Source organism: Hydra vulgaris, chromosome 11 (assembly GCF_038396675.1).
Source record: "Hydra vulgaris chromosome 11, alternate assembly HydraT2T_AEP".
In the NCBI taxonomy this organism is placed as follows: domain Eukaryota; kingdom Metazoa; phylum Cnidaria; class Hydrozoa; order Anthoathecata; family Hydridae; genus Hydra; species Hydra vulgaris.
Window position 1 is genome coordinate 50,841,092 of NC_088930.1, and position 13,909 is coordinate 50,855,000.

A 13,909-nucleotide genomic window follows, 5' to 3' on the forward strand; every position below is an offset into this window, starting at 1 on the left:
AAGTATTATAATATATTTATTTTATCATGAAATTTTCACAAATCTTTAAAAATCATTTTTTTTTTTTGTGCATATTTCTTCCTTCTTTTTTTTTAATAAATTTAAAGTTTCTAATACTATTTGTTTTAATGATTTTATTTGCAAACTTTTTAATTTTTTAACTTTTTTTATTCTTTGAACAAAAATGTTTTAAGCGAAGAGTATTTTTTTAACTTATATATAATTTCTATATATACTTTATCTATATTTTTGGGTAGCAGTACTTGTTTTGAAATCACAAAAAGGAATAATTTAAAAAAAGGGTAATCAAGAATAAGTTCTAAACTATGAAATAAATTCAAAAGTATCATAATCTGAGTAGTTTCGAAACCTAGTGAGATGGAATTATTTCAAAATGCAATAAAAAGAATGGCTTCAAAAGTGAAAAAGGAAAAATGTTTTCGAAAAGGCTAATTTTTATGAACTGCAACTGTGCAAGCACAATTCAAAATAAAGAATAATATGTTCTTAATTTAAGTCGAGCAGTAGGCTTTTAATAGTTATTTTAAATTTTTCTTTTTGATTGCCTGCCCAACCCAAACCATTTGTACTTACATGTACACTCCACAATGCCTGTCCTATTTTTGTCAGTCAATGTATGAACACTCCATTGTACTTGTTCGTATTTTAGCCTGTCAGTGTATGAACACTTCACTGTAAGCCTTTAAGCCACAATGCTTACATCCTTCTTAAGTGGCTTTTTTAAACATCTTCGCTTCCAACAAGGCTGCAAGCAACCACTAATTAAAGTTGGAAGTTACTGGAAGAGAAAAGATGAAGATTGTAGAACAAGATAACGATTGACGGATTGATCATTAGAAGATCCGCCCTAGATATGGCAACGGTATTCCATACAAGGACAGATTTGAGATTTATAGAGATAGAGAATAGAATCCGAAGTAAAAAAGTGTCGAGCTTGATAAAGAGATCCAACATTAGCAGATGCTAATTTTACAACTGATTGGATATATGGTTCAAAGAAAGATCAGAAGTAACAGTTAATCCTAGAAGATGAAGAGTAGATGACTCATCAAGTACATCACCGTTCATAAATATAGGAAGATCTAACTTATTGGATAACAATTGGCTGAAAAAAGTTGAGTTTTATCTGTATTGAAGTTCACCAGCCACTATGAGCCCCATGCTGTAGCAGAAGTGAGATCCTTTTCAAGTTCAGATGCCCCCTCCTTTCAATCAGAGAGTGTTGGTTTCTTATCACGACAAGAATAAATGGTAGTATCATCAACAAACAATGCCACCTTAGATGTGAGAATATCTAGAAGATCATTAATGTAAATTAAAAAGAGTATAGGGCTAAGGATAGAACTTTGAAGTTACAGAATAAGAAGAAAAGTACTGTCCATCAAAGACTACTTTTATACTACGATTTGAAAGGAAGGATTCAATAATCTTAAAGATGTTGCCAGATACACCATAAAAAAGCTTATGGAGAAGACCAGCATGCCAAACTTTATAAAAATTTTTTGAAATGATAAGAGCGATGGCCTTGAAATCCATATTGATGGTCAGAAAGTTATTAGATTCAAGATGAGAAATTAAGTGTTTGTTAATTAAAGATTCAAAAACCTTGCTTATGATAGGAAGAAGACTAATGTGGCGGTAGTTAGACGAATCAGATCGCTTTCCAGAATTTTTGAAGATAGGGATAACAGATGCCGCTTTCCAGCAGGCTGGAAAACAGGACTATTAAAGATTCTCCAGAAGTCACGAGAGCCTAATTTTTGAGATGAGATACAAGATTTCATGACCTGAGAATAGTGGGCTTTGGCAAATATTTTCAAAATTATTCCTTTTGTTGCAGTTTCGAAAAAAGTGCTGAAATATCATTTCAATAGGTTTCTTTTTAAAACTATTTCTTTTTTCAATTTAGGTTTTTCAAAAAAGGTATGCTTACAAATATTTTTTTCTTCTTTGTTCTCTAGAATCAATATTTTGAATCAGCAAAACAATGGAATGGTCCGAAAACATTAACTTTAAAGCGTGGAAAAAATGGTTTTGGTTTTTCATTACGATATTTTGAGGTGGAAACCCCAGTATTTGACAGCCCTTCTTCAAAAGTGAGTCATTTTTAGATTTATTTTGGTATATGTTATATATTTTGAAGATTATTTAAAAACAATCTTTAGCAGTGAAAATATTGCTTATATCATACTTAAGTTGTTGCTATGATAATCAGTATTTTAATTCTTATTGGCAGCTTTTCTAAATTGCAGTAGAAAAAACTGAAAAAGTTAATTAATATACCAGACTAGTTAAATATCACTAATTAGAAACTGTTTAATTCAAAATAAATTATTTAAATTAAAAAAAAATGAAATAAAATTTAATTATGCCCACTTGATCTTTAATCAGTTCAAACTAATTGAAATGTTTTTAATTTAAAATACAATGACCTCTTTTTCTAGAAAAAAATTTCCAGATGCATCATTAATGTTTAACCTTTATAAAAATTAATTATAATTATAATAAAGGTTGAGCATTATTAATAATTAACATGATACAAAATACAACAAACATTATGAAAATTGATGCACTCATATTTTGAATTAAAAGAAAGTTTTTCAAAAAGTGTTTCAAAATGCAACTACATTGGTTTAAAAAACATTTTAAATTGCGATCATGTCTAATTAATTTATATTGGGTTCTTTTTATTAGGCTCCGTAAAGTTATATATAACAAGGTAGTGTATAACAACTTTAAATGCTTTTTAAAGGTTTTAAAATAATTACAAAGAATAAAATTTTATAGTTCAAAATATAGTTTTATTATTACTCATTTTTTTGTAAGTAATAACTGGATTGTCTGGTCACCCTGTGGGCCTACTGACTGGTATTTTTTACACTGTATAGTGTACACATTTATTACTTAAAAGCGTATTAATTAGATGAACAGCATACATAAACATAAAAAAAATAAAGAACTCACATTGTAAAACATGTTTTAGTACTTTGTTTTGTTTTATTCTTTGTGGCATTGAGAAACAAGAGACAATATTCAGGTATTGTTTAACACCACACTTTCATTATGCTTTTCTCATCTACTAGTGAGGTTGGGTTCTGTTTAAAAGCTTCTGCTTTTGGTTTTACCCTAAAGTTTTTTATGGGGTTTAAATTAGGGCAGCCATGTCATGAGGTAAGAATATTAATTAGATCGCAGGCTCAGCCATGAGTTAAGAATGTTAATTAGATTTTCCCAAGTAGCTTGCAGCACACAGTGATTTTGTGTGCTGCAAGCTGCTTAACTTGTGCTTTGTCTGACAAAATGACATGTTGCCACATTTTAACAATTTAGTTCTTATATTCTTTAATAAGTTTGGGTAAAAGTTAGATAGATTATCTAAAAGTTATCCTTTTAAGTGCAGCCATCTAGGATATTTCTGCATCCTATAGCTAATTGTTTTTAACTATTGAAACAAAGGGTTTTATCTTGGTGATAGAATTAACTAAATTGGTTTTAAAATTTAAAAAAGCTTTTGGAAATTGGCAGTTTCACCCTTCTGGAAAAGTTCAACTACAAATTAAATTTCAGTAAAGATCAAATTTTTTTAAGAGCGCTTTTTTCACGTACACAATTTTAGTTTTTTAACAACATTTCTTCTAAAAAGTTATTACCCTTTTTGTTCATTATAGATTATTATTTTTTACTTTAAAAAATAAAAGACATTTTAACGGAGGATCTTTAGTCTAGAGGGAAATATTCTGATGACTATTACCTCCCACCATCGCCTTCCCTTGTTATAGGCTATATTATAGGTTGAATCTATTTTTATAAAAATGTTCAAAAGTTTAAGTTAGCATTAGTTTTAATTTTAAAAATTACTTTACAACACTTTGCCAACAATAATGATTCAATAAAAATTACAGTTAACAGTTACCATTACTAAAATGTCTCAGGAGATCACAGTGTAATAAAGATTATTCAAGTTCAACAAATATAACTGATTTATTTTTCAATAATTTATTTTCTCTAACTCATAATTAAGAGTTTATGATATTTTATAAGTATATCTACTATTTATATTGTTAAAAAAGCAACAAATTTATAGTAATTTTTAGACTACCTAGAATATTTAATTTAGTTTATATTATAAATGATTTATTATAATTTACACAGGTCAACAAAAAACGTTTTTTTTTTTGCATGCTTTTGGGTTTTTTGCAATAATTAATTTGTAAAATCAATTCATATGCATTATTATTAAATAATTATTTTTTTTAGGTAAAATATATAATATGAGGGCTTCTTCAAACCTACACAGATATAATAGAATGAGCATATGACTTCTGCTATTTCTGTGGTAACTAATTTTGTATAAAAAAAAAATTTAACTTGGTGATTTTGAGAAAAGTGGGCTCCACCTATTGCATGACATATTTGTGAAGAGAACCTTTGAGATAGTGAGATAGATGAAAGGAAAAAAAAGGGGGTTACTTTTTAGAGTTCAGAACTGATAAACTGCATTTCTAGCTTTTTTTTTTTTTTTTTTTTGTGTTGTTGAAACTATTAGTATTGTCAAAATAAAGAAGCAAAAATTCGCTTATTCCAGCATTCTTACTATTTGAATAATTCAACATTCTTAAAGGATTCCAGTTCGAATTTTTGAAGGTTTTTTTTTCTCAGAAGTAAAGGTTTTTTGTCAAAACTGAAGAATTAATACATAAACTAAAAAGCTGAAGAAAGACCTCACCCCTAATGCTAAACATTTAAAGTTCTTTTTGTGTTTTAGTCAGATAGAACTTGAAAACTTCATGTGTGATTTGGGACTATCTAAGCAATCAATGGAACTATTAGCCTCTCAATTAAAGTAAAAGAGCCTTCTTGACAGTTGAGCAAAAGTTTTTTGCTTCAGAACAAGAGACAAACCCTTTTGGTCTCTTGTTTTGTCATGATATTTTAGGTTTCCTATCACATTTAGGTATTTTCGTATATAATCCAGTGGAATAGAAGTTGTTTGACAATAGTTAAAAGTGAAGTCTCGAGTATCTTTTTTTACATAATATCAATGTTTTTAGCTTTGTCACAATAATGATACTTACCATGATTTAAAATGGTGTTTAACTTTATATATTATGCATACAACTAGATTATGTAACTTATGCTTGCTTTCATTAAATAGTTATTTATAACTATGTAATGAAAGTAAAATCTATTTGTTTGTATTAATTAACTGTTTGTACCAAGAAATAAACACATGATGGTAGACTACTTTTAAAATTGAGATGATTCAGAAAAAGTTTACAAATGAAAGAACTACAAGCAAAAGTTTCTTATTGAGTATTTATGAGTAAACTATATTGTCCTTTTCAAACCTAAAGTTTAATTATTTTTTTTTAATAAATTTATAAAAACTTTGAGACTTTGATGAATGATATTTATGTATAATTATTGTCATGGTTTCAATATCTTTGTTTCCAAGGTTGCACAGGGTAAACTTTTCTTATAATGTATTTTTCCAACATACACAACCATAAGCATTTCATTCTCAATTGAAGCTTTATAACGTTATCTGTAAAGTCTTCTTTCCAAGTTTTCTACCTTTCCAAAAAATTTCCAAATTTCTACCTTTTCCTTTTTTTCTGAAACTGCTAAATTTCTCAATGTTGCAGGCCTTCTCGTAAAAGGTGTGCAGTCGTAAGCCCTATATGACCACAATTATAATATTTTGTTTTGAGAACTTGGCCATCACTCTTTGCAAGCTTGTTTAAAAAATGTGTTGAAAAAACCAAAGTGAACTAAAATTAAAAATAAACAAACCATAAACTGAAAAGAGAAATAAAAACTAAAGAAACAAAATAAATTAAACTTTTTATTAGTTTATCTTTTATTTGTTTTATCATTCATTATTCTCTTTTTAGTTATTGGCTTGTTTATTTATAATTCTCTCTTAATTTAAGTTTTTTTTTCAGCGCATTTTTGAAACATGCAAATTATCAAAACAAAGTGCATGACCAAGAAGTTAAAACAAAATATTATATGCCATATAAAATATCATATAAATTATAGGTCATAAAATGTTTGGTTGTATGCCTCTTCTGTGAAAGAGTTGATAATCATCTGCATCTTTACACATGTCCAAACTACCATAATTTTCTTTCAAACCCTATCCCTATGATGTCTATTCCCGATCTTATTATTGCCTTGTATTATTTAGTGCCATATTAAACATCCATCTGATATATTACACATTCATCTAATCATTGTGTTTTCTGTTCTTTTTAGGTGGTGGATATCATCAACCTTCATTGTCCATTTTCCTGTCATTCATCATAATAATCTGGATAATCTGGGTGAATAACTTTCTTTTAATCTTTATATGATTTTTTTTACAATCTTACTATAAAAGTATGATGTCTGATTGAGTTTAGCATATCAAAATTATCTACAGGTGTCAAAATTTATGCAATAAATTTTTTGTTGGCCTGTGTTATTATTTTAAAAGACTCTATTTTTTTTAAACATTTTTTTTTAAAGTAATTGTTATGTAAAATAAACGTATTTTTATGTAAAATATTTTTTATAAAATACTATTAAGTAGGGATTCAATCGCAACAGTTTTTGGTTGGATCAAGGTTTAGGTGAAAATGATGCCGATGATAACTTATTATCTGCTGCAAAATCCTCTAATCTGGATATTTTCTTTATCAAAGATGTGGAAAAAGGAAGTTGGGCAGAAATGCTTGAACTGCAGCAAGGTCTTTATTTGATTTGATTTATTATTATATCTTTTTTTTTCTTTCATTATTTTTTTGTATTATTGGTCTTTTTTTTTATGCCTCATACTAGCCAAGGCCAGGTATAATCGAAGTAATTGAGTGGAAATGATTTTAAAAATTTCATCTCTGTCATTTATAACTTTATTACAGTTCTGGGCATACTGGCCCTTCACATTTCATGGGAACCCCATATGAGCCTTTTGTATTTTAACTTGCTTGAATCTATTGCCAAAGAAAAATGTTAAATTAAGTTCTTCTCTTTTTTTGTTTGATGGCTTAAATCTTACTTAAAGTAAAACTAAATATGGTTCTGTGAATCAAATTTCAACCTTTTTTTTTTTTAAGTTTCAACAAAACTCTAAGATAAACCCCATATTTTGAGCAACAATTTTAATGAAGGTTCTTGAATAAATAATCTGAAATGAGCTGTTGTTTTTTGTTTTGTTTTATTTTTCTATTTATAATTTTTTTCAAAAGCGTTGAGTTAAAGTTGTTGTTTAAATTAACTTATTTATAACATATTTAAATTAACTTACTTATTACACATTAAAACTGACTTATTTATAACCAACTTTATGTGGTAGTAAACTAGTGGTAGAACTAGTAAACTAGTGATAGAACACTCAGTAGACTAGTGACTAGTGATAGAGCATTCAGCTCATAAACAAAAGGTTCAAGGTTCAAATTGAAAAAATCAAACTGTAAGTAGTGCTCTTAACTTGTTTCTCCTTGCAGTGACTTTGTGTAACAAGTGACTTTGTGTAACACAAAGTCTTAACACATTTTTTTTTTTATATTGTGTTTGTATTTCATTTGCAACATATTGTTATTTCAATAGAATATTTTTTAGTTTTCCTATTAAATTAAACATATCTCTAAAAATAACAAAAGAAGAATATGTTAGACAAAATATAATGCGCAAATGTTAAAAATATCTACATTTTAATAGCAAATACATTTTTGATTACACAATTAGTTATATTATTCAGTTATTTTTTTCAACAAAATCCATTCAATGCAAATCTGATGATTGAGGATTTTTCCAGATTAAAAACTAATTAGTAAACTTGTTAGCAGTTTTAAGATTACCCCAAGCCTCTTGCCAAATAACATATTTTGTCAGTTTTATTTCAAAAGTATCAAAAAAGATACAGCCTTCATTCCTTAAAAATCTTTTAGAAAAACTTGCTAAAAAAGTTTATATTTGGCAAGTTATTTGTAGTTGTGGAAAAATCAGCAACTTATATTACTTTGTCCACGCTTATTGGACAAATTTATGTTTACAAAAACTGTTTACAAAATCGTTTTTAAACTCTCATTCGATCACATAATAAAGAACATTAATTGCATATGAATAATTTTAATGGTAGTTTTAACTGGCTATGGAATTGTATGAGCAAAATGATGTTGTTGTAAAGTATGAGGCATTTTTTAAATACAAAAAAACATTGTAGAAACATCAAGGATTTGAAAAAGAAAGAAATAGTTACAATTGTAATTATATTGACCATCAAAGTAAATGATTAAAATATTATTAGATGTTTCCAGTAATAAATTACTTAAAAAAATATTTATTCCAGGGAGTTAAAAATTGAAAAAAAAAAATTTTTAGTAGTGTTTCTACTTTCATATTTATTTCATTTAGACACTAGATATATATGTTTTAGTGCATCAGATAAAACTGAGTGAAACAACATTTAACTAGGATTTTTTTGTATGGGAGGGCCAATTATCTTAGGATCATAGCCTATTCTTCTACAATCTCCTAGACCTGTCACCTTCACCATCTGAGATCAGTGATACAATAGGTTAAACGTCTACATATAACAAAATAAAATTAACATAACTAGCAAGATACAAAAACTAAAAATTACTGAAGAAAAAGAGCTCCAAAAGATAAAATCAGAAAATTTTCCAGCTACAATCTGAGTAGGCTACAATACTAATATGTAATTAATTAACATATATTTAATATAATTTATTATAGTATGATAAAGTATAATAGTATAAATTTTTTTTCAAATTCCTTTGCTTGATTCTCTATTTTTAATTCTAAATTTTTTTGGCTACTTTTTCTGAAACCTTCTGACTTAGTAACACTAAGCTATAAGAACAAACAAAAAACTTAACTTCTTGGCTACTTTTTTTTGGCCTTGAAAATAAAAATAAAAAAATGTTATAATAATGCATCCATAAACACATTTGATAAAATTTAAAAGGGAAGTAGTATATGTATAAAAAATGCGTAAGTTGTACATTATTTTTGTCAGGTGATCGTTTAGTTTCAGTAAATGGAGATTTAGTTGGTGGCAAATCTTACAAAGATGTTGTAGAATTAATAAAAAACTGGTGAGAAATAAAATACCTTTTTTTATTTTTTAAAGCTGAACAATGTGAGATTTTTATATTGTTAAAATGTTTTTGATCATCATTGTTTATTTTTTTTTTTTTAATATTTTTAGATTATGTTCCTATAATTTTCTATATATGTTCCTATATAAACATCAATAAAAATATTTGTCTCAAAGTAAGCAAAGTCTTAGATCCTGAGGAACTTGTGTATTGAAAAAATATAAAAGTATCATTACCTCTTAAAAAGTTTGCAAATACAAATGTAACAATACGTAGTTTATTCTTAATGATCAAGGTTTAAATTAAGATTTTTAAATCTAACTATTGTGTTTATAAACTTTTATTGTCATATAACTGTTACTGAAATGTTTCTTTTTTTTTTAATTTTTTTTTTGGTTTTGCAATTGCTAATATATTCATTCCCATGATGGTTTCAGCTTGAAAATGCCCCATGATATGTCTAGTACTTGTGTATTGTCTTAATCCTTATAAAATTTTTGAGATTCTTACAAATCAATTAGACATATTTTTGTGATATATTTTGTGATATTTTTGATATTGTAAGTTCTTATCTATTAGATATTATTTAAAAGGCTGGCCATTATAATTCTATATAAAAGGTTTTATTAATAGATTAATCTGTTTAATCTTGCATAAAAAACTGTAATTTTAAGTTTTGTTTTAAAGTATTTTAAGATCATGTTTAGAAGGATAACAAATTTAATGTAGAGATAAAAAATCTTCTGTTAAAAATTCCATGTGTTATGTATATTAAAATGATGCATGGTTGTCTTCTATTTAAAATATTTGAGGTATGGCTTTCAAATGTCTGATAATGAAAACATTGTTTAAATAAATGTATTTCAGATCCATAACTAATTATATTTTACTGTTTTATTGTTTTCATAAAGTTTACTCTAATTTACTTCAAATTTCAAATATATATATATATATATATATATATATATTTATATATATATATATATATATATATATATATATATATATATATATATATATGTATATATATCTGTGTGTGTATATCTTTTTATATATACATACATATATATATATATATATTAGTAGAAAATCACTTAACAAACATTTTTTCCATTTGACACTGTGTTTCATCAACAAAGATTCATCAGAAATCAGATTTCTGATGAATCTGTGTGTATATATCTTTTATATATATATATATATATATATATATATATATATATATATATATATATATATATATATATATATATATATATATATATATATATATATATATATATCTGTGTGTATATATCTTTTATATATGCATACATATATATACACATTCATATATATATACATACATTCATACATATATATATATATATATATATATATATATATATATATATATATATATATATATATATATATATATATATATATATATATATATATATATATATATATATATAATTCCTTTGAATTCATTATTTAGTAGTTGTTAAAGTTTAACTTTGCAGTGTAAATTTTTTTTTTTATTGATGGTTTTCTATGGAAACATGATTTTTTAATTATCTTTTTAAACAATTTTTAATATATTGTGCAACTGTTTTTAATTTATTATAATTGAACTTTTTTTATGTTGATTGTATTTATGATATTTATTTAAAAAAAAACAGTATTTAATCTTATATATATTTGCCTTCATATCATTGCTCTACACTCAACATGCTATCATTGTTGTTATGACTACTTTCAAATTGTCATCATTTATAAAGAAATAGATTCAATCCAATAAAGATTTTCTTTTAAGGATTTTTTTTTTAATGTTGTAACACATGGCGTTAGTTTTAAAGGATAATATCTTAATTTTAATTTGTGATTTTATCATATAAACTATGCATCTTAAACAGCATGCAATATAAAATCTTTTTTAAAGATATTTAAACTTATATATGCTTAATCCTTTGTTTCCTTCTCATTCAATCTTAATTTGCTTAGCGTAATTTCTTTTGATTTTCATGACGTTAATCTAAGAGTTAATAGAGTTGACTTTTTTATAAAAGTTTTTGGAAGTTAAGAAAAGTAAATATTTGTTTATTTGTTTTAGTATTTATTATATTTGTTGTATTATAATATAATAGTTTTTTTTTAATTTATTTTGAGAGAAAAAAAAGAATCCAACAATAAGTTCCAACAGACTAAATAATATAGCTGTTGTGTATTTTTTAAATACTTATCAGCTATTAACAGTCATTTTATAAGAAAAGCTTATTTTGAATATGTAAATGTTTCCTCTATAAAAATTTGATATTTTTTTTGTAAACAAAGGTTTCAAAAAACGAAAACAATTTATTATAATTTAAAAAACAAGTTTATCTGTTTCTGTAATTTTTAATATAAAAAGTTGTTTTGTTTTTTATTACTTGCAATATAGCCAGTTGCTTTGCTATTACTTGCAATATTATTAATTAGTCCTTAATTTATGCAATATGACAATTTGTTTTTGTTTTGTTTTTTATCACTTATAAAATGACAAATTGTTTTTGTTACATTATGACTAGCTATTGTTACAAAAATAATTGTTTAGAAACTTTTTAAATAGAATGAAAATGTAGGGAATTTTAAAATGAAAGACCATTGTTGACTTAAGGGATAAAATTTCTACTTCCTTGTAAATATATCTTTTAAATTCTGATACTTTTTATAAACTAATATTTGATAATCAAGATATTTTACCTTATATTTCACATTTTTATTTGTTTACTTATGAATATATATTTTTTTTCTTTCTTTAGTGATGGAGAATTAAAAATTGGGGTTATTCCTCATGGTCAGGATATTCTATACACAGTAATATTCTACATATGTTCTATATTTCAGTTGGTTTTTCTGTCTTCAATTTTTTTTAATTAAAAAAAAGTTCTTTATGATTTTTTATTAATACTGAAAATGTTTTTAAAAATAAAAATTATAAATACAAAACTTAAAGAATTTATTTATGCTAATTTGTACTGTGTTTTTAAATTATAATTATAGTTAAAAGTAGTCAAGTTTTTATAAATGTTTTTAGATTTATCAAGAATTTGATAGCAAAGAGTATAGTTTTGATTGCCAACAATTACGAAAAATGTCTCAACCAAGTGTCAACAAATGGGCTGCATCTATACAACCAAGAAAAAGTGCAAGCATGGAGACCAGACATAACAGTTTTATGGATGAAAGAAAATATGATCCATGTGTTTCTTTTGTAGCTGGAACTCCCATTTTAAATCAGGAATCTCGTTCTAGCAGATCTAGTTCAATTGGTTCATCAGGAATGCATACTCCACTAAGAAAGGCAGATTCCCTTCCTTTAACACAAAGTTCTAATAGTATTGAATTAGGAAACCAATCACCTACATTAGATCAAAATTTAGGATTTTCAGTTGGTCAACCTCAAAACAATGAAATTAAAGATGATGATCTAGGTTCAGGTGTTCCACCTCAAACTTTGAACAAAGCTTTAAAACGTGAAGTCTATAAAAAGTCTTATGGCTTGCGGTTGGCACCTAAAATGATTTCAGGGGTATCTAAACCAGGTGCTGTAAGTAACATTAAAGAGCTTTTTGCTCCCGGTAGGAATTCAGTAAACTTAGGAAGGAGGTACTCAGCTACAAGTGTCTTAAGAGAAGATTTTCAACATGATGATAATATAGGCTTTTATTTAGATTCTGAAGAGTATAAAAGTATGCGTCAAAATGATTCAAAATCACAGCTTTCAGATTCATTAGAAAAAGAAGCTTTAACTATTAGGCTTACTACTAAAAACTATCAAGCTACATTGATTGAAAGTTCCGATTGTAAACAAAGTGAAAGTCTTACTTTAGGAGAAGAAAATACTATTATTATAACCCCTAAATTTGATGAAAATATTGCATCTAGTCAAAAACACTCTACAATGATAGGTATAAGAAAACAATCAACTTCTTCAGTTGAGAATTCTGATGAAGATGACTCTGATGTTCATTCTGAGAATGAACAAGAATTAAATAACTGGGAGGACAGACGGGCTTCATATTTACAATTGAAAGATAAAGAAATAAGTAGAAAAGGGAATAGTGATGCTGATGGCGAAGACAGCGATGTTAGTGTTTTTATAATTTGATTTTGATTTTTTGATGCTGATATACTTTAATTTTTAAACTTATCTGAAAGTTTTTTACTTTTATTTACAGACAAACAGTAATAAATCTCAAGGACATTCACAAAAACCTCCTGACGATGAAGCCAGTTTGGTATGAATTTTTTTTTATTGAAAAGTAGTTTTGTATTTAAGTGTATTGTTGTATTTGTAGTTTAAGTATTATATTTAATTTGTTTGATTTTAAAATGATAAATTAATTTTTTTTTAAATAAAATCAGTTTCAAAAAAAGTTAAAAAAAAACTTTTTTTCGAACTGATACTTGTTAAATGGTTTTTTTATAAAGACGTCTAAAGTCATTTTTTATAGGTTATCAAGGAAGGTCCATTAAATAGAAAACTGGAAAAGTCTATTGACAAAAAAGTAAGTACAGGTAAAAGAATGTAGAAAGTTAGAGAAGTTGCAGTTTCAAACATATTTTTGTTTAACTTTTAATTTCTTCAAATGCCACTGTATATGTTACTCAAAAAACATTTGTTTTACTATCTATTAAAATCATTCTTATTTGATTTTTCTAATTTGATAACTCAAAGGTAAAGTTTAGTTAATTAGACCACATTATTTATTTTAGTTAGTTAGACCACATTATTTATTTAATTAATTATTTAGTTAATT

General features: G+C 25.7%; 1 protein-coding gene across 9 annotated transcripts in view; it reads left to right on the plus strand.

Moving 5' to 3' along the window:
• Window positions 1–13,909, plus strand: part of LOC100198854 (rho GTPase-activating protein 21) — a 45,897-nt gene that overhangs the window by 14,038 nt on the left and 17,950 nt on the right. Inside the window, exons 2-9 of one of the 9 annotated variants that reach the window (XM_065809119.1) lie at window positions 1,983–2,117; window positions 6,280–6,347; window positions 6,593–6,752; window positions 9,044–9,122; window positions 11,909–11,963; window positions 12,184–13,236; window positions 13,328–13,387; window positions 13,604–13,657. In XM_065809119.1, the coding sequence (XP_065665191.1) occupies window positions 6,734–6,752; window positions 9,044–9,122; window positions 11,909–11,963; window positions 12,184–13,236; window positions 13,328–13,387; window positions 13,604–13,657 (1,320 nt within the window). In that variant the 5' untranslated portion in view covers window positions 1,983–2,117; window positions 6,280–6,347; window positions 6,593–6,733. Of the gene's footprint in view, window positions 1–1,982; window positions 2,118–6,279; window positions 6,348–6,592; window positions 6,753–9,043; window positions 9,123–9,798; window positions 9,938–11,118; window positions 11,196–11,623; window positions 11,785–11,908; window positions 11,964–12,183; window positions 13,237–13,327; window positions 13,388–13,603; window positions 13,658–13,909 lie in introns of those variants that run through there. The other 8 variants (XM_065809118.1, XM_065809120.1, XM_065809115.1 and 5 more) reach the window with 8 other exon arrangements.